Raw genomic sequence first — 27778 nt, forward strand, 5'->3', positions numbered from 1 at the left:
ATGGGTTAAATGCAGAATGAATTTCGCTACATGTACGTGTATGTGACAAATAAAGTACCTTTACCTTTATAGAGTACTGAGTGTCTGTTACATAGGGAGTAGTGAATGAGTGAATGAGAAGTCACAGTGGCGGTACTATGGTGGGATTTTATGTTAGTTGTTGAATTGTATTAGTTGTGGGTTTGTTTTCGAGGTTTCATCTCATGGCTCCTCTCCTTCTCCTTCCCCCTCAGGCCCTGACCTCAGAGCTGGCTCAGGCACGTGATGACTCCAAGAATACCCAAAACGACCTTCTTCACAGTGAGAACGTCCGGGCCGGCCGAGACAAATACAAGACCCTGCGACAGATCAGATCAGGCAACACCAAGCAGAGGATCGACGAGTTCGAGGCCTTATAAAAAAGCCTTCGGCCCCCTCGGCCACTCACCCTTTCTGAATGGTCACTACATCTCGGCCGACACAGATGGACACACACAAACACGCTCCAACTCATGTATACCCAGTTGCAGTCATAACTGGAGCAGTATAAGCAGCACTTACAGAGAGACACACTTCTGTTGTGGGTGTGCAGAGCTTTGCAAATCCTTCGGAGAAAACTTAGTGCCAAAACCTTTCTCTTCTTAGTGTTTCAGATCCTTTTTGTGTATCCGATTTGTCTGTAGTTTGATCAAATTTAGACCAAATCATTATTGTTTTTATCCAGAGGTGTGATGAAGTAGTGGGACAGGCCAAATTCTATCATTATTTCATGATGTGCACATATAATATGTGATCAGAGCCTCGCTTCTTTTTTATGTCTGTCGTGTAGAAAGAAAAAGAACAGTTTGTCGTTAATAGCGACCACTCAGAAAGGGGCAAAACAGTATAAGCAGGAAAATGTACGGTTGTTTTTGTTTTCCATTATATTTGAACACTTCCAAATGTTGAATATTGATATACGGTAGTTTAAAATCATCCCTAGTTTGGTATTTATACTGTATATGGGACATTAAAAAGGGTATTTCATCTTGGTTTGTATATTTTTGCTATCTACTAATGATAATGAAAAAAGTAATGTTTCAAAGGTTTTATATAATATTGACCAAAATATCAGTCTTACGTTCCATACATTTTTCTTTAGATCACTAAATTAAAGAGATTTAACTGTAAATTATTATTATTTTATATTGTAGGAAACCTCCAGCTGCATGCCATTAAATCAGTTAAGGAGATTGCTATCTATCTAGCTACTTTTGATTAGTTGTTTTTTTGCTGTGCAGTTCACAGCATGCTGAGGAATGTCTTCATCCTCAGAGCACTGTGTTGACTGGGACACTTAGGTTTAATATATTTTATTTTATTTCATCTCTGTTCTGTGTCATGTCGCTGTTGAGTGAGAGATGAGCATGTGTTGTGTGCTTTTACCTTCCTAAGTGGCCTTTCTCTCTGGCTGTCCCTCTGCAGGGATCAGTGCCAGACAGTTGGTCTTCACATCATAGCCAAGGTGCATAGTCACAAAAAAATACGGAAGCCTTTACTTGTTTTAATGTTACACCTAATGAGGGTTGAGATGAACGTTACAAAGAGTTTTTATTTTGCAGCTTGGTCACAATGGACTGACCCGGACAGTACAACAACACTCTCCTCTCTCTGGACATGGACTAGAGTAGCATCGAAACACTCAGCTCTGTTGGCCTTTGTATATGAACAGGATTTTATAATGAGGTGTTCGACATATTGGCAATAAAGAAAAATCTATGATCACACATCCGCGTGTTTTTACTTTGTACACTCACTGTATGACTGAAAGTGCATGAGGGCTGAAGTAGATGGGATGTGGCTTTAGTGATAGCAATATAGGTCTTTACAGGTCGGTCCACCACTGAAATATCTCAACAACTATTGGATGGATTGCCCTGATTTATTTTTTTTTTTTTTTTACATAGACCTACATTCCAGACCGTCCTCACCCAGAAAACGGCCGTATAGGTTGATTGTGCAAGCAGCTCATAACGACACATATTTATATTTGCTGTTAGATGGCGACCTCTCGTGGCCGTGACTCGAGTCACGTAACTACTAAGAATCGCTGATTTCCTAAACCTAACCAAAAACGGCCGCCGTTACATTAAACAGAACGGTCTTTTTCCTTGTCCCCCTATACTTGTGTAAGGCATCCTTGGGTTTCGTGAAATGTGCATTATTGCTTTGGCTCGTGACAGTGATACCCGGTTTAGCTTATGATACATCCAAAGTAGGCTAAGTTAGCGTATGCAACACTTGAAATGCAACGATGCATCTGTAACGTACTCTTATTGTAAATGATGATTTTCTGTCTGAGCACAACATTCATCGCAGTTACAGTACAGGCCAAAAGTTTGGACACACCTTCTCATTCAATGTGTTTCTTTATTTTCATGACTATTTACATTGTAGATTCTCACTGAAGGCATCAAAACTATGAATGAACACATATGGAATTATATTTTAGATTACTCAAAGTAGCCACCCTTTGCTTTTTTTGATAACTCTGCAAACCCTTGGTGTTCTCTCAATGAGCTTCATGAGATAGTCACCTGAAATGGTTTTCACTTCACAGGTGTGCTTTGTCAGGGTTAATTAGTGGAATTTTTTCCCTTATTAATAAAAAAGCAAAGGGTGGCTACTTTGAGGAATCTAAAATATAAGTCATTTTTTCAGTTATTTCACGCTTTTTTGTTAAGTACATAATTCCATATGTGTTCATTCATAGTTTTGAAGCCTTAAGTGAGAATCTACAATGTAAATAGTCATGAAAATAAATAAAAAAAGCATTGAATGAGAAGGTGTGTCCAAACTTTTGGCCTGTACTGTATATGACCTTGTGGTAAACTAACTCGGTAATCTACAGTGGGCAATACAGCACCGTAAAGAAAAGACCTGTACGACAGCAAGTGTGGTAAACACACTACCGCTTTTGTCCAACGGGGCCGCTGAAATCAACACAATCTGAAAGTTACATATATAACCTTTAAATACTTTTAATTGTAAAATGATTCAGTTTGACAGATAAATAAAAACATTTCTTTATAAACATGTGCATGATGTTAACTGAATGATAATGACTGTTTTATTACAATATAAATACTGCACTATAAACATGTTAAAGTGCTGAGTCTGTTGTTGGGAAGAGGCGCTGAATGCTGTCATGTTCTCCTGACGTTGGGTGACAAACAGTGAAGCTGACGTCACTCCACCTGTTGGCGCATCCTACACCGGTTGCCATGGTGACCCCGGAGAAGACAGGGGTCGGGAGATAATTCCATGTAAGTGACATCACCACATCTTGCACAGGAACTTTTCTTCTTCATGGCTCTGTGAAACCAGAGACTGAGCATGTCTTTCACGCGCTGCTCAGACAGAGACAAGAAAGGCTTCATTGTACAGAAGGAAACATTGGATAGCTCACTCTGAAATACTGTAAGTCAAACCACTTCCTGTGAAGTGGCGGGTGTGGCTCTAAATTTCATTTGTCAGAAATATCATCCCAGTGTCTTTTTCATTAATTGAATTGGCATTGATGTTTAGCTGCTTGACCCCTCTGATAGAACATCAGGAAATTTAATTTGAAAGATGCATCAAATGCTGCAAAGTAGCCTTAGCTGGTAACAATCTAACCCCATTTATTTAGCATATACAGTATAAGCATTATACAGAGGCTTAACAAAGAATTCTTAACTCAGACATCCTCTTACTAGCTTTCTCTGCCAGAGCTTTTTAGCAACACGTAATGGCCTTTATTAGCGAGTTATCCATTCGCAAATGGAATGATTGTCAATCATTCAATAACTGTGACAAATGCTTCACAAATATAGATGTTGACAAATACATTAATAATAATTAATGTCCCTATGTCTGCTTACAACTAAGTTAAAATGTTGTAAACCACTTATTTATTGTCTGTATACTTATCAATGTGAAGTACGGGTTAACGAGTTACCAGAGCATTAGTTGTTTAGCTTGGATAAAGGAAGTTACCAGGGTCTATTTGAGCCCCTCCTTGGGGGTCCCTCAGAGGGGCAGGAGGGGCCACAGCTCCTCAGCTTAGCCGTCCCCAGCTCGGTCTCACCCTTTAGAAATGGGCGTTGTCTGGATGAGCTCTCTGCCTGCTCCCAGTGTCAGACACCTAAACACAACACACACAAATATCTATATAATCACACCCTCATGCATTATTAAACACTTACACTCTTTAATGCATTCATAAACACACACCAAAACACACATAACACACCTCGCAGGCCTGCACACACAAAGAGACATGCAGGGCCATAATGAGGTGTATTTACACTCTGACGCATGTGTTCTAACTTGTGTTTGCATTAATGGAAAAGTGTTTGTATCCTTCGATAAGGACAGTTAGTCGGTCATTGCCATGTGGCACATGGCAATGACCAGCCTCTGTGAGACCAAAAGAGACGCTCTTCTGACCTCTAGTGCTGGAACACGGTGCCTTTTATTCCTTTTAAACATTGTTTTAACCAGTGGTGGAAAGTAACTAAGCACATTTTCACAAGTACAATACTTAAGTACAATTTTGAAGTACTTTTACTGTACTTGAGTATTTAAATGGTATGCTACTTTATACTTTTTACTCCACTACATTTATCTGAGTTTCTCTGCAGATTAAGATTTTTCAAACAAAATACAATCAATTTATATAATATGACACTGTACTATGAGATCAAATAGTAAATAGTATATAAAATTGTTAAAATGTGCAGTAATCAGTATTAATATTCCGATCATATGATATATATATATATATATACTGATTTAAAAAAGCCTATGTTATGACTCATAACGTATTATGTTATACGTTATGAGTCCTACATTCTTACTGTTTTCAAAAATAATAACACATTGTTGATGGATGAAAATCTTGCAACTCAAGTATAGCAATTTATTTTTTAAATTTCACATACAACACAAAACAATGTATAATGCTATGTGTGGTTTAAGAAAGTAGGAGTCAAAATTAGATGAGAAAAAAATTAATAAATAAATAAATAAATAAAGCAAGTTAAACATGATGTGTTTTTTGTGTGCAAACGGACAACTACATTATCCTCCATTTTCAAGATTTGATCCAAATTTAAGGATGCCCAACAGATGTTTAATCAGGTGAAAATGCAGATGCAATGTTATTATGAGATTTTTACAATAAATACATATTAAATTATCTGGCGACGTGTGTCTTTTTCTTGCAGACATTTAAGGGAGCTGAGCTGCAGCAGCTCACCCTGGTTGTTGGAGCTGAGCTTGACTCTAACCAGCAGTTCTCCTCCGTCCTGCTCCACAGCGCCGCCCTCTGGACTCTCAGCCTGATGGACACAGAAATACAAGAAAGGTGAAGGAAATAAACTCTCATGCACCCATGAGACAACAATCCCTTCAGCTATGGAGACTGAATGTCTTCTATATTAATACAATTAAATACAAAAAATACAAACAAAATATATAACATAACCAATTGTAACCAATGTAATCCCATATTTAAAAAAAAGATCAATGGATGTCATCAGAACCATTAATGCTTTTCTCCTCATCTGTATAACATCAGAGCTGAACATCTGAACCAGTTTTACCTTCTGACAAAGTGGGTACCAGTTGAAGCGCTGGGAGTCCTTGTCCTTAAATCTCCAGCCGTCCAGCGGGACAAGGACCTCACCGAGAAACACCTTCCTTTTTAGGGTTCCTGAATGCCACACAGTGGCCCGCAGTCTCTTTCCAAACAGCAGGTGGCGTTCTACGTGATACTGTCAAGAACCAGACAAAGAACTTTGTTTAATTTGATCATGATACGACCAGGGGCATTGGACTAGGGGGAAAAAGGGGACTGAGTACCCAGGGCCCTCATGTGAGGAGGGCCCAAAAAGATACTAGAATGAATAGCTGTGGATGCGGGGAGGGGCCCATAGAAAATGCCTTTCTACAGGGCCCAGAATTTTGTGCTACGCCCCTGGATACGACACCACATCGATTGTCACAACAGCTGATGTAAAAACGTTTTCCTTTTACCTTTAAAACTTCATTATAAACCGGATCAGTCGTGTTTTTCTTGACTGTCGTCTTCATTTTGCCGCTTTTTCCCGGCAGCATGTAGAGTTTGACGCATCTACACAAAGAAATAACAGGATGCTGAGGTTTCGATGGAGAATCCCACAACAAAATGGGGTCATACTGTACATGTATGCACAGAGTTATGTTTTTATCCTTACGGGTGACATTTCTTTCTCCTGGTGTCTCCGTAGTTGAGATTTCTGCAGGCGCCGACTGTGATCTCCAGACAGGAAGTGTTGGTGTTGTAGGCCAGAGCCAGCTCCAGCTCTCCTGTTATGCTGATGCTCTCGAAGGGGCCGCAGTCTGTGCTGATGCTGCTACTGCTGCTGCCCTGAGGAGGTAAATTTACATGTTTAAAAAAGGACAGAAAGACATGACGTGATGGACATTAACAGCAGTACAGAACAGAAAAATGCAGGATTTTTTTTCTATGAGCTAGGAGGATGAAATGATTACAATCTATCACGTGATATTTCAGCCATCACAGGATGTCATCTGGGGATTTTTCTCTCTCTTATTATCAGCTACTACTTACTCTCTTTCCTCCAGAGTACTCAGAACCGCAGGATGTTTCTTCTTCCGCCCCAGTAGAAGAGCCTTCCTGGTCGCTGTCTTTGCTTTTCTTGAACAGGTTTGGAAGACTGGGGCCTTTAAAGAGCTGAAAAAAGAAGCAGGATTATCAGTACTATGAGGGACCAGTAAAGGTCTTAGATTATTTTAAGATCCCTTTAATAACCTTGTTTGGTAGTCTCATTGGCCCATTTGGATTGTGAAAACTCTCAGAAATGTCCACCTCAGCCTGTCGCAACTGCTTGTTCTTAACAAGACTTGTTGGCCAGTAAAGGTGGACTGACATCTTTAAGGCCCTACAGCTGAATGATTTCCTTAGCCGTACTAAACGTATGTAGTGTTGCGAATGACTTACATTGCTAGATTTGTTGATGTCTGTTTCAGAGAGACTCTTCTGGGTGCTGTAGCACGACCCTCTCCGACTGTTGTTGACTCTCAGCAGGTCTCCTCGCACATCGTTCTGAGAAGTGGAAATCTCTGTATTGAGAAACAAGAAGTCAGACGTTGCAGAGCAACACACAAAAACTATTACAACAGTTTTTCTTTGCCTGGACAGACGTTCAAATAGTTCAAAAAGTTGTGTGGTTTCGCAAACATTGCACGCAATATGGTCGTTGCTATCTGTGCCCATCATCTAATGCAACTTTAGTTGGTGCAGTTAGGATGATGAGATCAGAGTTTTTTTTTATTGCATCATATTATTTCAGGCATGTTTCCTTTGTGGTTATTACTGCATGCATATTCAGCTCAACTGATTATATTGTGATAAAATCCAGATGAAGTGATACAGTTCATTCGGAGACCTTTCTTACCAAAATGCACACAGGCAAAAATACGGCAACAATTTTGTGTTGTTGAGTTAAAAATTCCTCATAAATGTGGACAGTTTTAATTATAGGAGACCGTGTATACATACACTTACTTTTAATATGACTTGTGAAGGACACCATTAGATCCTCCATAGATTTGGTAAAAGGTTTTGAGTTCTTCAAATCCTGCAGATCAAAACACAGCATGTATTGACTCAAATTTCACACATTTGACACTTTTTACTTTAAAAGAATGCTTGAAATATATAAGTATTTTACCCCGGATCTGCTCAGAAACTGATAATCCAAGTGGGGTGGAGGAGTTGGAGGCACAACTGATATATGACTGTGAAGAATATCAGACAATAACATGTTACTTTGTGTTTTAAGTATTTTATTCAAACGTTCAAAATAAATATGTTGGCATTCCTTGTACCTCAGCACATGGTAGGTCTTTAATAATCTGTCCCCAACCATCTCATATTTGTCTGTAAAGAAAACATATTATGAATGAAAACAATTTATACAGGGACACTGACTATGACTTCCCTGTGACAGTCTGAAAGTCATTATATAACAAAAAGGAAACCAACTGAGAATACATGCAGTATTTTAAACAAACCTGTAGTGACTGGAAATTTCTTTGCCTTCTCCTCTAAGAACCAGTCTCCAGACTTGAACTTCACCTCCCTGTGAAGAAGAATAACAACACATAGTCATTATATAATTACATTATAAGCACTCTCAATACTCAATACTTACCTATTCATAGTGAAAAAGAAAAAGTAGCAAGTTAGCTATTCTAGTTACTGTCAAAGTGTATAGCAAATTTTTAGAGCTTTTTTGATTTATTACTGAAAACAGCTGCCTGCTGTGGAGAAAAACAAGCATTGAGAGCACTGACAGTGAACCAAAACACTGAAGTTGCAGGCCGGACAGCTATACAAGGAGCTGAAACTCACTATAAGTATAAAGCCAAAGGGAGTTGCAGATTCTGGTGAAAATTGTCTGCGGGTGCATCATTAGGATCAATTGCCATTTGCTAAATTGTTAAAATAAAAATATTGACACTTTAAAGAAAGTTTGAATTTAAAGTTTAAAGGGGCTAAACAAGAGTTTCAAACAAATAAAAGCTTTCAAATGTTTCAAATGACACACATGCAGTCATTTGTGTTGTGTTTTGAGCCCCACTGAGTCAGATATTTCTTTGCATTAAGTAGGTGGTATAACTCTCTACTGCACCTGTAGGCGTGGCAGACCGTGCACTTCCAGCCCGCCGCTCCCACGCCCACGCGGCACTTGCTGCAGATGCGGTGGCTGCAGCTGTGGCAGACTGCGCCCGAGTTCCAAAACTTTCCCAGCGGCCTCTGACAGCGGGCACAGGTCCGCTCGCCATACTGCCGGGCAAAACTTTTTGCACCTCTCCTTCGAAGCTCCTGCAGCTCATACTTCATCCTCCTGAAATAAATACAATATCTTTAAGCTATTTTCACAAAGAAAACTTATCTTATTTTCTCAGTTTGAAAGTGTTAAACATCCTTTCAAACTGACATATTCTTTATAATTTAATATCCAGATTATAAAATATACTGAAAGACACAGAAGGACAGAAAATAACAAAATCTTCTGACAGTATGCTTGCTTTCTGTTAGCCTTGTCTGTTGCTGGTCTCATAATGAGAATGAAACAAGATGTGCATTCTTTTCCTTTTCCTTCCTTTCATCAGCAGTAAGAAGTCTTTATGAAAGTGGCCTAAAACGACTCACCTTATCCTGTCCTCTTCAATGGTACGCAGCTGTTTGTCTCTTCGAAGAACCTCCAGGACTCTTTCTCTCTCCAGTGCTTGAAGCAAACCTAAATCCATCTTTAAACAGCAGTCTCTGATTATGTGTCTCACTCTCACTGGTCCTCTTCTCTGTGTCTCTCTCTGCTTCACTGTCTCCTTTTTTGTTCCTGTCTGCTCCTCCTCTCTTCTTTAACCCTCCCCCAGACCTCCTCTTTAGTCCTCTATAGCTGAAAGATTGAAAGAAAAAAGGTAGTGAAAGTTATTCTAAGTTATGTGCATGTAAGATCCCCTTTCTCCTGATTGTGATCTCCATCCACGTCAGAGCCGGATGTATATGTCGTCCTCTGAGCAGATAGTTGTAGTGTTTCCACTTGGATGATTAAACCTCGGAAAAACCCTCTTTTTATATTCTTTTCTCTAAAGGCGAGTGAAGAACTGCAAGTCTGCAATATGATGACGCAGCTAGTTATTCAGTTATAACCTCAGAGCCTCTACAACACAGAGTCTGATGAGATTTAAAACAAACTACACAATACTAGATTTGGGCTATATTTTAAGCTTCAAATGCTGATTTTGTCAGACTGCTCATGTCTTCATCTTCCCCTCTTGTGTCAGCGTCGCCAGGTTTTACCCCCATTATTCAACCCCTCTCCTGTCAACCCCCCCCCGCTTCCTCAGCTGCAGGGAGAGCAGTGATGCTTCACTGATGACAGTGCTGCAAAACAAACCAAATGCCAACCCTTGCATTATTGATGGCTGACGTGCGTCTGTGTTCTAGTTTCTGTTTTTCTTTTCTTTTTGCAGGTCAGTAGACTTATTCAAACTGCTAAATATCCATTTCAAAAATATCCATTTCAAACACTTTTTTTAAATAAAGATTAGAGGTCTGCTTTTGTCAAATGTAAATACGGACTAAAATGCTTTATTTTAGAGGTATAGAATTATATTTTGGGAAATACGGGCATTTGCTTTCTTGCCGAGAGTTAGATGTGAAGATTGATGCCACTCTATCTAACTCTTGGCAAGATAGCGAATAAAAGTATTTCCCAACATGCCAAACTGTTCCTTTAAGCTGCCATTTATCTCCATAGAGGGTCTCATTTTCAAACATCTCCATTTGGAACAAAACCCCTTTCCTCTTCAGTAGCAGACAAGTGAAGCATGGGGAGTAGAGAGGAAGTGGCCTGTTGAATAAATGGATGCCAGCTTGTGTTGGTAGATAAGAGCCTGTCCTTGTTACTATCCAGAGCTCCCAGGAGGCCGGAGAAAACAATCAGGGGCAGCTGTATTCGGCCTGATTGCTCACAGCTGTTATCTGTCCTCGCTGACGTGCACCATGCCTGAAGAGATTCTCTCAAGTTGTAAATATAAATGAGGCAAGATGTGAAATATGCTTCTAGAGGAAGGCATTTCTTCATGCTCGATGCTGCTTGATTCCTCAATTGAAGCTCTCACTTTGACAGTTTGATAGGAGAATTTTACTTGTATAGAAGAGGACCATCATCACGTCAAGGCAAGTCATTTCACTCTCGCCTCTAGGCTACTATAATGATTCAGGCTGTCCGTGGTTTAATGGTGACTGTGACATCTGAGAAAAGAGGGTGGGAGCCTGTATCAGTCCACCACAGCAGTGACAGTAAAAGACACCTGACTAATTACATTGGGACCCAAATATGGAATCTGAAAGCTGCGAGAGACACTGAAGTAGTCACGAGGTTTCTGACAAGTTTCCCACCCAGAGCACAGTTTCCTGGAAGACCTGTGTGAGTGACTGCATGCCTTGAGTCAGCTCTGGCAGCATGTCTGTGTTCACAGCAAGACTCGTCACCACAAGCAAATTCCAATTAAAACCCCAACCACTGTCAACGACACCACAAGCTCTGACACAAACTGTGAGGGTCCTTTTATTTTAGAAAGAATGAACTGCTTCTAAAACCTGACAAGGCCAGACAAACCCTGCTGAAAGTATTTCAAAATACTTTGCAGGAATTTATCTGCACGGTGTTGACATCTGTGTATTTTCAAAGTCGTTTTCAACAGCTCATCATTGTGCAGTTCTTTACAGTCACTAACCTTTCATGTAAAAACAAAAAGAAGCACAGCACAGTTGGAGTTACAAGAAAACTCACTTGTGACATAAATGGAAACTAGTGATCTAAGACGAATACAAGACTTAAGTAAAAAAGAAAATAATGAGTCGAGTGTCTAACACATGGCACAGATGAAACAAAACTGAAGGCCTGTCCAAACAAAGCAAAAACAATCTCCATAAGCTGTCAATGTAAAGAGAAGGGTTTTCAAATCTTATCAAAGCTCCCAATGTTAATTCAACCTGTAATGATCAAGGTTTAGTTTAAATACCATGATCCATTTGATATTGCACACCCTCTTCTCATAACTCTTGCCACATTAGAGGAAGCTATGGCATGCCATGTTATCATGAAGAACACATGTACAATATAAACACAGACCAGCACCTTTTCATACATTATTATCAAGGACGTTTCACAGGGGCTATGTTGACACAAGTCTTTGTATTAATTTGTCATGTCTGTGTCTCTCCGAAATGAACAGTGTGGTCCAAACTACCATGGCTACGTACACTTTCAGCGTCCTGTGCGCCTTGGGCGTTTTTGCTGCTCTTCAGGTTCCATGCACCTTGGCTCTGGTAAGTGAAATAAAATGTCCTCTTTAATAGGGATTAATATTGAGTATATCATTCTTGGTATGTTATCTTAAAAATCTAGCTTTTTCTAAACATACATTATTTTTATTTTTGCTTCAAACGTGCAATAAACTAACCCAATATTTCTCTCTCATCTCTGAAAACCGTACCTAAAGTGTGAGTATTTTAAATTTATTAATATTTTCATTTTTACAAGATTTAATATAATCATGCATTCACACTTCACCAAATCTTGTTTTTTGGTTTTAATTGTGTTTTATATAGGCTTCAATGGATCATCCACAAAGTTAACTGCAGGCCAAACTGACCAGACTGAGATTGTGAACAAGCATAACGACCTGAGAAGAAATATTCAGCCTTCTGCAAGCAACATGTTGGAAATGGTAAAATCCTGATAATGCACCAAATTATTTTATAATTTCAAAAGCATAGTGTGCTTCCTCAAAATGTTTACTGAGCATGGATTCTTACTTGATCTAGCCTAGCTTGATTTGATTTCACACATTTCACGCAGCATTTATCTATAAAGGAAGGAATCTCTGTGTGTAAGTGTGTATGTCCCTCTGGATTTCTGTCATTAAATATCTCAAGAACCGTTCATCCAATCTACTTCACACTTGGCAGGTGTAGTGCGGTACCTAACTACTTGTCCTGTCTAAATTAAAAAAAACTAAGCGATCGCTTTGTTCATCTGCGGTGCATGTATTTGCAGCGGGCTACCGGCGATTAATACATCTTTTAGAAAACTGAAGTGTATTTTACTGTGTGTTTCTGACTGCTGGATATAGCAAACTAACTTTACAACTGAGCTCTTCTTCGCTTGCCTTAACAAACACGAGCGGATATCCTACAGGGACATCGTCACTCTGCCGTGCAACTCAAATTAAAGGCCAGGAGCTTCCCTCAAGCATTGCGATGGACTCTCAAAAAGTTACCGACAAGGCCAAAATGCTTGATTGTTTCAATGAACATTTCATAGTCTCAGAATTTGTATTTGAGTCATTGAGTCCTCAACATGAGTGTTCCTCTACAGTTGAGACTATTGGTCTAGATCCTTCTAGTCAGTCTTTTAGTTTCAGTCCTATCACAGTTTCAGATGTAAATAAAGCCCTCAAGCATTTTGGACACAACAAAATCTGCACACCCTGATAAACTGGATCCCTTTTTTTTTTTTTAAAGCTAGCAGGAAATGTTATTAATATACTATAATAACTAATATTTTGTCATTCCTCCCATCTGGAAATCGGCCTTTATGGTTCCCCTGCTAAAAGGTGGTGACCCTACCATCTTAAATAACTACAGACCAATCTCTAAACTGTCTGTCCTGGTCAAGGTTCTAGAAATAACTTTTCAGCACTTCTCGCTATCTCAAAATAACAAAAGGCGTGCCTCAGGGGTCAGTCTTGGGGCCACTGCTATTCATCCTCTATATCAATAACATTGATCATAACGCTACTTCCGCAAAATACCTCCGCTAATTAAATCCATGCTTTAATGTTATTTTATAACCGTCAATCGACTAATGTTAAGCCTGTTTGGAAATTACTACCTCCGCTGCAGTGTTAATTTCGTTAAAGATGATAATAACGAAACACACTGCTGTCGCAATGGGCCCGTTCCAAACAGGCACGTTTTGAACGGGCACTGCACTAGTATTAGTGAAAGATTAAAATGATTTTCCAGACAACACCCAGCACTTGGAGATTTCTGGTGTATATACTTTAGTGGCTGATCTGTCCTCTGCTTCCCACAGAGCTGGAGCAGCGAGGCTGCAGCCAACGCTCAGAGATGGGCCAACACCTGCTCGATGAAGCACAGCCCTGACAGCTCCAGAAAAATCAGCAGTAAGTTAACTATAACACCTCTTGTTTTTAAAAAAAAAAAAACACCTATAGTTTACAAAAAAGTCATTTTCCATGCAATGATCAGACGGGTCTTAGTTTATTAGTTTATGCACAAGACAACGTAGTGAGAATTTGTTTCCGCATGTAACCCATCCTAATAAGATTGGACACCCCTGCCTTAAGTTTAGATTGTGGGACAGCCAGGATGCCCGAGACTGATGTCCTGTCCTGTGTGGGCAAGTTCTGCACCAATTGTCCAGCTGTTATAAACTGGACAAGCTGCTTCTGGTGATATTGGGGCATCTCAGTTGTTTAGACTCTCATGCTCTCTTTGAGTTCTGCCAGCTTCCTTAGCACCTGGCCATACCTGAGCCAAGGTGGTCTTGCAGCCACACAGGCTGCACGACCATCGTGCCAGATTGGCTGGGTTAGGAAAGGTGTTATACCTGGCTCTGAATAAAAAGCAATCTTGCCTGAGGGATCTTCCACAAGTCACTCTATGCCGTTAACCTTTGGAGAATTTGCTTTGTCCACTGGCCTTGGTAACATTAGCTAACAGACTACCAAGAACTTGTCTTTCTCCATTCTTTTCATTTCTGTGACCACCAACTTCTTTTCTTCTTTTGCTAAAGCTTTTGACCAAAGTTTTTGTGACTCACTCCAGCCTGTAAAACATCTTCCTTTTTGAATTCTTCTGACGAGTTCTTGGTGCTTTGATCTAGAGATGGCATTGTCCACACAGTCTTCTGCCTTCCACACTCTGCCTGTCCAGATCTGGGTACCAGCGTTTGTGACCAGTTGGTCACATGACTGTCTCTCTGAGTTCCAGCACCAGCTTGGTCTTCTCCAGACTGTACCCAAGGGAGATCTTCTTCAGTGGTAGCTCTGGTCAATCCTTTTCAAACCCTCTTTCAGTTGGTCTGTGACTGCAGCTGCAATGTGAATGTCCTGGAGATCAGCTGTTTATTCACTGTCGACGCAGCAATGGTGCCTCTGCAAAATAGTCTTGGAGAGGAACTTGTTTTGGTGAAACATTTGCAGGAGGGGAGTTCTAGAATGGCTAAATCCCCACAAAAGAAAATGACACATGAAGTAACGGTTTACAGAAGAAAGTAACAAGTGAATTTTCTTTTATGTGTGATCAGGAGTTAAGAGCATGTTCATAATGGGTTTTTAAGAAGACTAAAGTATCTCTCTCCTCCTCTTTAACTGTAGCTAGTGACTGTGGAGAGAACCTGTACATGTCCAGCTGGGAGAACACCTGGAGCAATGCTACCCAGAGCTGGTACGACGAGATAAAGAACTGGCGCTACGGAGTGGGAGCTATCAATGGAGGAGTGGTTGGACACTTCACACAGGTGCACTTATATCTTAGTTTGTAAAGCATTTGTTAATTCTGACTAACTTGCATCCAAATGTCAATCACTTGCTTGAAATTAAAAACAGTATTATACAACTGAACATTAATGCCGTGAGCTCTGATGATCATGTGTTTTATCTCCCGTTCTCTGCACAGCTTGTTTGGTACAGGTCCAACAAGGTTGGGTGTGGTATGGCCTACTGTTCCAACTCTAGTTACAAGTACTTCTACGTGTGCCAATACTGCCCACCGTAAGTACAAAACATTTTTCTTTTTCAGTGGAAAGTCAAGCATATGTCTCACTTTTAGTGAATACTTACATGAACATTTCTTGGGTTAAAATTGTGTGTTTGAGTGTCTAAGCTGTTACGTTTAATATTTGATGCCTTGGGATACATTACAGTGGAAACTACCAGTACGCTCGCCCCTACACATCAAGACCCTCCTGCGGTGACTGCCCCAAAGCTTGCAACAACAAACTGTGCAGTAAGTGGCAAATACAGCACTGGAAGACTTAATCTTCTCATCCATTTTTGTGAATGAAAATTGGATTTTGTATGTGTAACATGGATATGTTAAGAGATCAAGCCATAGACGTGTACACAGCTACAGTGTACAAGCTAGCACCGCCGCTAAAGTTGGCTAGCTTATGTTAGCCATCCTGCTGGTTCATGATGGAACCCGGGAGTAACGTTATCAGTGCTGAAGAGGACCAAATCTATTAGGAGGCCATCGTTGCGAATTTATCATCCACGCCGATTTTACTAACACCTGAGTTTAATTTGAAAATCTGAAGCTTTTGAGAGGCATCTTGACTTTTTTTTTTCGAGCAATTAACATTACTTAGAACTTTGTTTTCAAGTTATGCAATCATCAATTAGTTATTTAAAATCTAAAACTGATTTTATTCTGGCCACCGCTGCCACTGTTTAGTTAAGGTTTATTACGGAAAGCTTTCATCGTGAAAATTACTGTCAATCTGTAAATTTAACGTTTCCAAAATTATGCGCATTTACTGTTATTCTGCATAATGACCATTTTCCCAAATAAACCGTAACATACCATATGTAATTGGCCCCTGTGCTTATCTAATATTATTTATTAAAATGTTGCTTGTTTGTGGTGATTGGTTTCAAAATACAGTGATCACTGTTTACTGTCCATGGTGTCTGTTGCCAATGGTCACTTAGCTGTGTGTGCGCTGTCATGTGTGGGAACACGACATGTAGTTGGTTTTCTGTGGTAAAAGGTGGTCGCTTTCATGCGTTTTGTCATACATAATGTTTGCAGTACTATAAGAGGACACAATTAACTAGGCTGGTAGCTTGCTTTTTTTTGACAAGAGAAGGGGGGTCAGAGGGCCAAAGTTTAAGAGTCACAGTTCGCTACTGCATTGCAGGTTCCCACAAGGTTCCATTCTAGAGCCCATTCTGTTTTCTGTATATATGCTTCCTGTCAGCCAAATATTCAAAAATATGCTTCCACTTTTATGCTGATGACAGAGAGCTCTATCTCCCCTGAAACCAAACAACTGGTCCAGCCTAATCATTATCATGAACTGCCTTAAGGTGTTGGATGGCACAAACGTTTATAGCTAAATGAAAAAGTCTGAAGTTCTTCTATTTTGCCCTCCTGACTCCATCAAAGTGATTACTAACAATCTTGGCAATCTGTCCACCCTTGTGAAACCCCATGTAAAAAAATCATATAAGAAGTTGTAGGACTCCAGTCTGAATAGTGAGCTCTCTTGGGTTATGTTTTGTACTCATTTACACATCCATTCTCCTCTCTGTATCTTGCAGCCAACGCCTGTCCCTACGCTGATCAGTATAGTAACTGTGCTGATCTGAAGAAGCAGTGGGGCTGCACACAAAGCGACGTGGCCTCTTGGTGTCCCGCCTCCTGCAAGTGCAGCTCTGAGATTATTTAAATGTCCACATGGGCTGTGACAATAGACTGTAGAAAACCGGCTCTGACACATCACAGTTTCAATAAAAGATACTTGTCTTTAAAGCTTGTGTCCTACTGCTGATTACTGAACAGGTCAAACAGCCAGATGACAGACCCCAGTGCACTAGTTAGTAGTAATGGAGTACACACACACACACACACACACACACACACACACTTATTTACACTATCATTTAATTGAAAATGGAATAGTTTTTTATTGTTTATAGATGTTTAATTTGTCATTATTGGTGGCAGAATGAGCCCTTTATAACCAGTAGGACGTCAGTTTTCTTCTATGCAATGCATAAAACTATGAATGCAATAAACCTCATGCAGCCAGCACGACACCAAGAGAGAAGTAAATAATGCTAAACTGCACTAAGAACAGGAAATGTTCACTCATACAGTGCACTCACAGACTTAATTTACTTCGTACATCAACAATCGCTGCAAATTCTTTTGACGATGATTAAAATGTGAGCTGCGATTAGAAAACGTTTACTCAACACACCGTTCTGTTGCTATATCTCAATTGAAACATCACTTTGACTACAAAAACCTCTAAAGGAAAGCAAGCTCAGATTTGAGATGTGAACTAGGTCACTGCAAAGTTAAGCGGTGCAGAGCAGAAAGCTGCAAGATCTTACCTTTAGGCTCGCTGCACTGCCAGAGTGGTCAGCCTGAGGAAGTGGCAAATTTAATACACAGAGTGTAACGTACATGGCTCAGTTTCCTTCCTTTTTGAGTTCACACATAGAGCCTACATTGTGCAATTTGGAGACGGAAAACGGAGACACTGCTGGTTGTTTATATCTCACATTTTGTTTTTGGTGTGATACTATTTAAAGTGTTTCTATGATACTGTGATCTTTAGGTGTAATAGGTAATGAAGAAAAGAATACAAGTCACAAAATTCAGTGTAGAAGAGTTTTTATTTGAAATTGTGTATTTGACCAACATGGCCATTTTTGTTTTTCACAAATTACCTGCCATCCTTAACTTCCAGACAGTCGCTGTGAAGAGCAAAGACAAAAGGACTGAACAAAAACTATATTCATCTCAGAAATAATTTTCAACTACCCACAAATGTTTACACAAACAAGGCATGATGAATTACTGATTACTGACTGGGAATACTGGCCACAGACAGCCTCTTTTTATAAATTTTTTGACCAACAGCCACACCTGACAGTTCTGCTTCACCTGCAGAATGTCACTAAAGCAAAACGACCATGAAGAGATACAAAATGACAACAACACAATGCAAAATGCAACTAGAGATGCAAAAAGACTACAGAGAAATGTAAACTGACCATAAAATGATGTACAACAACCAAAAAGAAATGCAAAATGACCACAAAAAGACACGAAATAACCAATAAGAGATCCAAAATGATTACAAATACAAAGGGGCGCAAAAAACTTCAAAGATGCAAGACAACCATAGAAAGACACAAAAAAACAAAAAAATAGTCTTGTTTGTAGAACTTTTTGTCTCTTTTAGTCTAGATGTCTTGCTTCTATGTAGGATAGGTGGGGGCCTTTTACATGTCTGTGCCCAATTTGTCTCATAATCCATCCACCCATACAGTAAACATACAGTACGCACACACACACGCACACACACACACACACACACACAAACACACACACACACTCAAACATTGAATAATTATCTCCAAAATTTCATTAACCTAACCAAAAATGTCTAAAATACTAAAAACATTGGTGCCGTATAAAGAAAATAGAAAAATAACAACCATAAACACACAATGACAACATCTGGCAGGTGAAACTTTTATTTTTGTTCAGCAAAAGTTATTCATGTTGGGTGTTTTTCTGGCTGCTCTCCAGATGTGTTGCAGCAGAAACAACTGTTTCCAGATTGCCATGTGTTTCTTGAAGAGCCCCTGCCAATAAAAGCAATCCCAGTATAAAAAGATCTTTCAGCAATAAAAGTTTATTTTCCCTTTTACTTTGTTCCCATCAGAGGAAATACTTTGGAGCCACTTTGGAGCCACTCAATGTCTTTGGTTCAGAGCTGCAGAGCTGCATTGATAAAACTGTCTTTATAAAACTTTTTTCTATAAAATCATTTATAAAAACATAATTCAAAACAAATATACAGCTATCACACATCGACCAATTTTACACATTTTGGGGAATCAGACATATCACAAAAAACCTGGATGGAACTTAATGTTGGGATCAATGGGGTTTGAACACCGAAAATCTTTATGAATGTGTTCATGTGGACTGAGGCCAGTTGTGCAGACCAATATAGCTTTCTTTGGAAATTAAAGGTCCATTGGATATTGTCTCTGATTGTCTTTAAGCAGTCTGTAGAAACGTCTTGAGCTGTAGCGTCTCATCCACTGATAGCCTGTCGTGGTAGAAACTGAGCCCGGCCAGGAGCTCGATGTCTCGGACTCGTGCCGTGTGAAATTGCAGCCAATCATCCACCCAGGAGGTCAGGTCAGACCCGTTCTGAAGAACAACATAAAAGAAGGGAAAATTATAGAGAGAAGAGGAACAAAGAAAATGTATTACACCATCATTTTTTCCACTGTCCATCTGGCAGCAGGTTTCCACCTGCTGACGTGTAGAAACGAAACGAGTAGGACAGTAGTTAGTGGTGTTACTCACAGAACAGCTCTCACTGTGGTCAGGTCTGTGGGGCAGGATGAAGGACTTGGCCCGCAGGGGACCCTCACAGTTAACAGGACTGAAGGTCGAGTTCCCACAGCTGGTCAGGATCACGTAGAAATGTGTCGGGATGGGAGCTTCATTCCTGGAGAAACATGAGATCACAGAGTTTAAGAAACTGCTACCTCTTTTCCAGAAAGCTCTCAATTTAACTTATGATGTGTGTTTATATTACATGACCTTGTTGCTGGGGTGGACATGGTCAAAAATCTTTAAAACATGACCTGCTGGTTATGTCAAAGCCCTTAAAAAGCATTTTTATATATACATATATACTTACAAATCTCACGTCACAAACCTATTTCAATATGTCACTTTAGGCTCTGAAAAGATATAATCCTGCCTGGAGTGTGTGCTGCTGAATTACCCTGAGATTGCTTTGAGTGCATCAACGTTTCCATCATAGTCTTTATCGAATATCGGCCCACTCATGACGTTAACTCCGTTCAGCTGCTGTGAATATTTTGGAAGCAGGACATCATGGACATGGGTCCAAACATCTGTGGTTAGGGAAAATACAAGAACTTTTTAGTTCTGCAAAAATACATCTCCATAATACTGTGGTCTACAGAGAGAAGCCGGTGATTAAATCATTACAACTTAAACTTAAAATTGAAAGGAATAATTGCCCTACCAGCAACTCTAAAGTTAAACAATTAACAAGTTATATCTTGTTTGTTTAATCTGTACAAAAACCAAAGTGTAAAAACGAGATATAACATGTTATTCAGTGAGCTTGAGCGGTGCTGGTAGGTGGATTGTGTTACCTTTTCAGGACCAGGCTGTTTCCTTCTATTTCCAGTCTTTATGCTAAGCTAAGATAAGATAAAATAAGATTTCAGTCTCCTGGCTGTAGCTTTGTATTTAGCATACAGACAGGAGAATAGTAGCAATCTTCTTATCTAACTCTCAGAAAGAAAGTGAATATACTTATATTCCAAAATGCATTGTACTTTCATTTAAAGTGCCCTTTATGTAAAGCAAGTGTTCAACAAAGTTTTTTATATGTTGACTGTATTGTATATGGATTTGTTTTTATTTGATTAAAGTTATTTTATGTGTCTGTATTGTCCTATTTAAGTCAATAAACTAACTCATCCATAAAAGGTTCACAGAGTGTAGACACAGTGATGTGCCACCAGGGGGAAGCATCTGTTAGCTGTTTAATATAGTAGTGCAGTGCCCGTTGAAAATGGGCCTGTTTGGAACGAGCCGATTACTTGGCCTGTGGTATTGCTGCTTGTAGAATTCATCAAAACCAAATTGTACCCCAAAGTTACTTACTGAAGGACCCCAAACCACTTAATATGCAACTCCCCTGTATACCCTACAACTGACTTACTGATTTACCTGGCAGAGAACGTTGCAGATTCAGAATGTAATCACAAAATATCACAGTGACAATGTGGAGTAATCAGACATTAGCCTCATGGACTCATGGCAGTGTACTACCCACCTGGCCCGTTATGAGAGCTAATCAGCAAATATCTGCGTTAATCAATCACCAGATCCGGACTGTGTGTGTGTGTGTGTGTATATGTCTGTGTGTGTGCGCAGCAGAGAGAGAGAGAGAGAGAGAGAGAGAGAGAAAGGGAGAGAGAGAGAGAGAGATTGAGATATGGTGTATCATGTGGTATGATCGTTAACAAATTTAACATTTCAGCAGAGGCGTTCATTACCATACAGGCTTAACAGTTAACGGTGAAGTAGGGGATTTGATTCGCGGGGGTATTTTGGCGACGGTAATGTTATTAGTTAGCAGTAGACCTAATTAACCCGGGGTGAGTCTGATGAAAAGTGCTGTGTCTGCCCGGTTCAACTCTGAGATTTTCTCGCATTGCACAGCGCGTGAAGGAATAATCTCTGAGATTACTTTATATTCTGCCTCTGGTTAGAAGTGGTGAATGCAGGCTACAGCTCACGGCAACTTAATACTATATAGTGTCTGGCTTTTGTTTGATATTTAGTGTTGTGTTATGGCTTTTTGTTGAATTTCGTCTTAGCGAAAAAATAGACACGGAAAAGCGTAGGGCCTTTTTTTCGCCAACCTTATTCCACAGAACAGTCGCGATGTTCCTTTTAGCTATCCACTCATGCTCCAGGAAAGTGAAGAGAAGTTAATTTGGTATATCCAGCAATCATGTAGCCCCCCCTCCCCTTTCCTTTGCTGGTTGTGCTTTGCATGTGTGGGATTCTGAAATGTCCTTAAATTCGGGAATTGGCGTTTGTTTATTCAAAGTCAAAGACAATTTTTTGTGGGTCTGAGGTGTATGTCACATTTTAGCTGCCAAAGCTCCTCTGTTTTCTCCCTCTCTGTGTCTGGTGTTGTGCTCAGTCAGTGTGCAGTGTGAGAGGGGGAATGGCCAGCGGCTAGAGCGGTAAAAGCCAGGGTGTGCTTCTTTTACTGATATATATTTAACAATATCTTTTGCATTTCTAATCCAAACAAACTTGGCATTGCACTTCCCCGTGACCGTAGCAAGACACCAGTCAAGTTTGAAATCCATCGGACGAACAGTTTGAGAGATATGCGCATAACACACAGACAGACAGACAGATGTTCCTGCAATTTATAGATGGATAGATAGGCTTCCAACATACACAAACAACAGTACCGTCCTTGGACGGGGTTTTCCTTTCAATGGGACCTCATACTAGTGAGCGAGAGTTTCCATTTATAGTGTGGGTGCCCCCAGGGAAACCAGAGCTGTGTTTTCTTAAACACTCCACTTTTCAATGCATTAATCACTCAACACAATAAACAAGTTTCAACAAAAGCATGGCTCCTCTGTGCAGCCGAGCATGTTATAGATCAATTGAAAGCGCACAGAAAAGTGAATCTTATTGTGTCTGCAGTAGGATAGCAGGAGGATTAACTCTGGGAAAGTTCTTCAAACTAAACCTTTAATTGGTAATTACAGAAGGAGTTTAACTAAATTAAAGTACAGTAGTCCCATATAATCACAGTGGTTAGATCTTTGGACTCCTGTTATGTGTATTTAAAAAACAAAAGTATAGCCTGTTTTTAGAAAGAAAAGTATAATATTGACCAATGAAAATGGCTCATGAGAACAAACAAACCACAATACCTGCTCTTGGAAAAAGTATTTCTTCAGTTCACCAGGTAATTAAGTTTAGCTCTCATTCAGCTCAAAAGCTCTCAAATTAACCCTTCTGACAACTCTGGAATTAAATCTTTAAAATCGTGCATCATCATGTTTCCAATTTCCAGTTATAAAAACCAGGAGCCAATACATATTTGGAAGACAGTGTGGAAGTTCTCTCAGGTCCAATTCAGTGGCTGGTTCAGATCAATTTTATTCACTGCGCAGTGGAGAAAGAAGCTCACAAGAAGCGCTCAAGAAGCTGTAGGATTCTCTCTGACCAGAATGAGTTTCTAGCCAGGGTTTTATACAAAGTTACAGGAAACAACTGAATAAACAAAAGCTGAGAAGACAATCAACTCACAAGTCTGTCTGAGTAGATTTGCATAGAGTCAATACTGTCTGCTAAACAAAAGTGCTCTGATTAGTTAAGGATGACCTTTTGTTGGAGCCAACCTGGGCCCCAACAAAATGTCTCACAGTGATCAATGCAAAATGCTTTGTTTTAACACTAAACTAGAGCAAAGGCAGACAGACTTAATTAAATCAGGAGACACTAAAAGTTGTTGATCAGGTAAAACCTACTTAATCAGTGAACAGGAAAGAGGATATCAGGATAAAATGAGACTATAACTGTTAGGTAATTCATTTCATTTTTCAAGACAGACGTACCTTTAAATGCAGGGAACATTGGTGCCATGTTGCTCGTGATTAGAGAGTCTGCCTCGGCTCCCTCGGCACTCAGATCTATAAAGTAAAAAATGAGAGAAAAAGTTAAACACAAACTGCATGTTGTAAAAGTCTGACATGTGTACTGTGAAAAGGACTAAACTTCACATGTTGGTGGGGCTAAATACAGAGAGGTTAAGTGATTTATGGCTCCAACTAACCTCTATCTATCATTTTCGATAAATGTATTAATTATTTTGTCTAAAACTTATAAACTTATATAAAATATTGAAAAATGTCCTAGGTGATGTCACCATCTTATTTTGTCTGACCAACAGATCAAAAGCCTAAGATATTACATTTACAATGATATACAACTTTAAAAATCTGCAGATATAGGCTGGAACAAGAAATTATGGAGCATTTTTGCTTAAAAAATGAATCAGTTAAAATAGTTACTGAGAAATTGTGTGGTGATGGACTAATTGATCAGCTAATCATTGCAGCTCTAAAGTCATTAAATTGCACAAATCACAGTCTGGGATCACTTTCTACCACAGCCATGAAGAAAATAAAATGTCTAATTTTCTCACAGCTGTTGGAGAGCTTTTACTTCTCTCTTTCAGTCACATATTCTTTTGTGGAGCTACCTGAAACCTGAATTTCATTAAACATACAGTGAATCTACAGTGTCTCATAGGGGGGACAGGACACTCTTTACAGCTGCAAACCAAAACGCATGGGTGCATTTTTACATGAGAATGTGGCTCTAAAACATGTCAACTTGAATTCAACACCCGGCTGGGGACAGGCGTGCTATCACCTCCTCCACCACACACACACGCACGCGCACGCATGCACGCACGCACGCACGCACGCACGCACGCACGCACGCACGCACACACACACACACACAAACTCACTGGGGGGATGCAACAGGCCAAAGGACAGAGCAGGGTTGTTTCTGTAGCGCACACACAGCTGGCTGGCGGCCAGTGGGATGCGTACGTCAGCACGAACACACTCCTCCAACTCTGGATTCAGGGGTCGGACTCTGGTCTGAGAGAGAGGATCAGTCAGTGATGGACAGTGTGAAGTGAGAAGTGTTGCGTAAGATCACTTGGCTTGGTTTTGCTTCGCCTGTGTATATAGGCCAGTGAGAGCATTGCCCTGTTTCTGTTTGCAGAGATCTCTAAAAACAATAAACTCAGCTCACTCCCCTCCCCTGTCATACAAGACAATTACAGGTTATTGGTTGTTGTTTTTTTAAATAAAATGTGCTATTTGAATTTCCTTTGTTTTAGGGATCACCATTTCCAAGAAGGACGATTAAATTGTTTACTATGGGGGCACTGTTCAATATGTAAACTTCAAATTAATGAATTCATATTCCAATTAATTGCTTGCGTAATGAAAGTGTCATGGTTTGGCTGTGCTTCTCCTTTATGTCTCTAGTTGGTCCTTGGTCCCCTGTTTGTCTTCTCTGCGTGTGTGTGTGTGTGTGTGTGTGTGCGCGCGTGTTGCCAATCTACCTGCACACCTGCAACTCATCCATTCATCAAGCTCCAGCAGTATAACTACCTTGGCTCTGCACTCCAGTCTTCAACAGTTTGTTCAGGTCACCTATGTAGTACTTGTGCCACAGCCAAACCAAAACCAAACTCTAGTTAAGTTTTTCCTTAAAGTTTATATACAGTAGCTCTTAACAGGAACCTTTTGTGAAATTATTAGGACATTACGAACAGATTACCTCAATTACAGGCAGAAAAATAAAGCATCAATAGCAATGCATATTTTCAAACATCTTGTACAAGAATATAAATGTAGCATGGCTTCATGCTTTTCATTGATTAATTGATTTTCTAGTGGGAAAACTATCTTGAAGCTCACTTTATATGGAGTTGTAAACTTTGACAGGCTGTGAAATTCTGTGGGTGTACAACACAAAATCCAGTAGAGGCTGATGGGAATTAGTGTTGCAGGAATTTAGTCATAAAGATTTTGACCTGATGAGGCACTAATTGAAAACCGACATTATGAAAATTCACCCCGAGGGGGATCATGAATGTTTGTACCAAATTTTCTTGCAATCAATTTAAATGTTTTACTCAAAACCACAAATGCCAAACTCAAGGTGGCGCTACAGGAAAAGTCCACTGGTAGAAGTTGAGATATTTACAGATGATTACCCTTCCCTTGTGTGTAGTTGGTTCCCGGTTTGTCTTCTATTTCTGTCTGTGTGTGTGTGTGTGTGTCCGGGTGTGGCGATCCTCCACTCCTGCTGCCAATCGACCTGCACACCTGCAACTCATCCATTCATCAAGCTCCAGCAGTATAACTACCTCGGCTCTGCGCTCCAGTTTCCGATAGTTTGTTCAGTTCACCTACGTAATACTAATGCCTCTGTCAAACTAGACTCTAGTTAATTCCCTATGTTTACCTATATATCAGGGTCATTCCCTGCCTGTAATACCTGACTGCCTCGACCATGAATGTCTGTAAAAAACATCATGGCAACCTAATTTAATTGTTGTTGAGACATATCACTCCGGACCAAAGCGTTGGACCGATATTACCATCCATTGAGCCACGCTGCTAGCATGGCTAAAAATATAAAATTTGTTAGGCAAGCATACAATCCTTAATCAATGGGGAATAAATCAATGTCCAGTGATAAAATAATATGTACGTTACGTGTGTTTAAATGGAGCTTTTCTTTTAAAGACATTACTATTCCTTCTATACATAGCACCAATTTGTATACAGTAGCTCTTTACAAGAACCTTTTTTTTTATTATTATTATTGGGAAATTTTGGGAAGATTACTTTGATAACAGGCAGAAAAATAAAGCATCAAAAGCTATGCATATTTTCAAACATCCCCTACAAGAATGGAAATGTAGCATGGCTTCATGTTTTTCATCGATTAATTGATTTTCTAGTGGGAAAACTAGCTCAAAGTTCGCTTTATATGGAGTTGTTAACTTTGACTGTGAAATTGAAGTTTTCTGTGGGTGTCCAAGTGGGCTGAGCATAATACTGAATGTTATGCTATGACACATCAAGAAAACAATCTAAACAATGATTCTTTCAAGCTTAAATGAGCAAAAAGGATACAGTACAACCATATTTAGCTTGTACTGTATTTGGATAAAGCCTAAATGACAACAAATCCTCACTAGCTCCATCATTCAGTGTAAACTCACCCAGGAATGTATCACTCTGCTTGAAGTCATGATTTACACTAAAGCTCAACCGCATAATGAGAAAGACAAGAAGTGTTTGAGCCAACATGAGCACACAAGATGAGTAACAGCTGCTTGGAGAAGGGATTCAGATACTAAACAACCTCTTACAATCTCCTGCCATACCCTATAACCACCGAAGAAATACAGCTGGGACAACTCAGCTGTACGTGGTATATTTAGAGATGAAAGACCACTCCAAACAGCGGACTCACCAGAGGCTGGATGGTGTACGACACCCACAGGGGCATCAGGCGGTCTTTGCTGTATCCACTGAGGTAGCTGGATTGGTGGAGAAGACAAAAAGTGGCGTCTGGTTGGACGACTCCAGGGATGCCAAAGGGATGATGGAGGTGACGTAAACTGGCTTTAACACCTAAAAATGGAACATTATAAATGTCACAAACAGTTTCCTCTGAAAAACATTATGAATGCAAAGAAAAATAAAACAATACTCACTGGAATTAGTTGTCTGGAGATCTCTGTTCATATTTGCCTCCTAAAAAGAAATTCTTGGTATTATGCTTGTGTTACATAAATTACAATCTTCCATGTATCTACAAAACTTTCTATCAGTATATGAGTTTTAAAGTATCAAAGTGGGCTTTGTTTTACATTATTGTACAGAAAATGTAGGCCTACTTACTACTACTACTACTACTACTAACTGGTAATTCAACCAAATTACTAACTAATTATTTTAATATTTAAATTTTACTGCATTTTAATCATCTGCATCAGAAAATGGCCAACTGTCAAACATGCTTCAACCCTGCTCGAGCACGTGGAGGCAGAAACATTAACTGGAATACAAAATTTTTATAAAACAAGGCTGGGAGTCCACAGCCGTGTTAGCAGCTCTGTGCGACTGTACATGGACGCATGTTAAAATGCGCACAATGAAAATGCTAACATACTGATGTTTAGAAGCTATAATATTTATTTATGAAATAAATAACAGACCA

General features: G+C 39.7%; 4 protein-coding genes across 7 annotated transcripts in view; 2 read left to right on the top strand and 2 right to left on the bottom strand.

The window, feature by feature from the left end:
* Positions 1–1745, top strand: part of ezrb (ezrin b) — a 37117-nt gene extending 35372 nt beyond the window's left edge. The window contains exon 14 of the mRNA XM_028605485.1: positions 234–1745. Within this exon, the coding sequence (XP_028461286.1) occupies positions 234–398 (165 nt within the window). The 3' untranslated portion in view covers positions 399–1745. The remainder of the gene's footprint in view (positions 1–233) is intronic.
* Positions 1746–3051: 1306 nt separating this feature from the next.
* sytl3 (synaptotagmin-like 3) lies at positions 3052–17762 on the bottom strand. 3 transcript variants are annotated; one of them, XM_028605897.1, is made up of 15 exons: positions 17737–17762; positions 9227–9473; positions 8703–8918; positions 8083–8150; positions 7897–7948; positions 7740–7806; positions 7574–7646; positions 7007–7128; positions 6617–6739; positions 6240–6412; positions 6040–6136; positions 5607–5777; positions 5261–5342; positions 3997–4144; positions 3052–3368 (listed from the first exon to the last, which is right to left on the bottom strand). In XM_028605897.1, the coding sequence occupies exons 2-14, from the start codon at positions 9322–9324 to the stop codon at positions 4137–4139; spliced, it is 1350 nt and encodes a 449-aa protein (XP_028461698.1). In that variant the 5' UTR covers positions 9325–9473; positions 17737–17762; the 3' UTR covers positions 3052–3368; positions 3997–4136. The 3 variants fall into 3 exon arrangements, with proteins under 3 accessions (XP_028461698.1, XP_028461696.1, XP_028461697.1); XM_028605895.1 differs by lacking the exons at positions 3052–3368; positions 3997–4144 and having other exon boundaries at positions 5054–5342; XM_028605896.1 differs by lacking the exons at positions 3052–3368; positions 3997–4144; positions 17737–17762 and having other exon boundaries at positions 5054–5342; positions 9227–9807.
* Positions 10492–17149, top strand: LOC114573619 (cysteine-rich venom protein ophanin). The gene is made up of 8 exons (XM_028605898.1): positions 10492–10759; positions 11821–11914; positions 12197–12315; positions 13686–13776; positions 14992–15134; positions 15293–15387; positions 15540–15622; positions 16939–17149. The coding sequence occupies exons 2-8, from the start codon at positions 11899–11901 to the stop codon at positions 17064–17066; spliced, it is 675 nt and encodes a 224-aa protein (XP_028461699.1). The 5' UTR covers positions 10492–10759; positions 11821–11898; the 3' UTR covers positions 17067–17149.
* A 240-nt stretch (positions 17763–18002) lies between the features above and the next one.
* Positions 18003–27778, bottom strand: part of enpp1 (ectonucleotide pyrophosphatase/phosphodiesterase 1) — a 33701-nt gene continuing 23925 nt past the window's right edge. For both annotated transcript variants that reach the window (XM_028604870.1, XM_028604869.1), the window contains exons 17-23: positions 27273–27312; positions 27029–27189; positions 24492–24627; positions 23572–23646; positions 20163–20295; positions 19736–19880; positions 18003–19576 (exon numbers count right to left, since the gene is read on the bottom strand). In XM_028604870.1, coding sequence (XP_028460671.1) covers positions 19421–19576; positions 19736–19880; positions 20163–20295; positions 23572–23646; positions 24492–24627; positions 27029–27189; positions 27273–27312 — 846 coding nt within the window. In that variant the 3' untranslated portion in view covers positions 18003–19420. The remainder of the gene's footprint in view (positions 19577–19735; positions 19881–20162; positions 20296–23571; positions 23647–24491; positions 24628–27028; positions 27190–27272; positions 27313–27778) is intronic.

This window comes from Perca flavescens, chromosome 18 (genome assembly GCF_004354835.1).
Source record: "Perca flavescens isolate YP-PL-M2 chromosome 18, PFLA_1.0, whole genome shotgun sequence".
In the NCBI taxonomy this organism is placed as follows: Eukaryota; Metazoa; Chordata; class Actinopteri; order Perciformes; family Percidae; genus Perca; species Perca flavescens.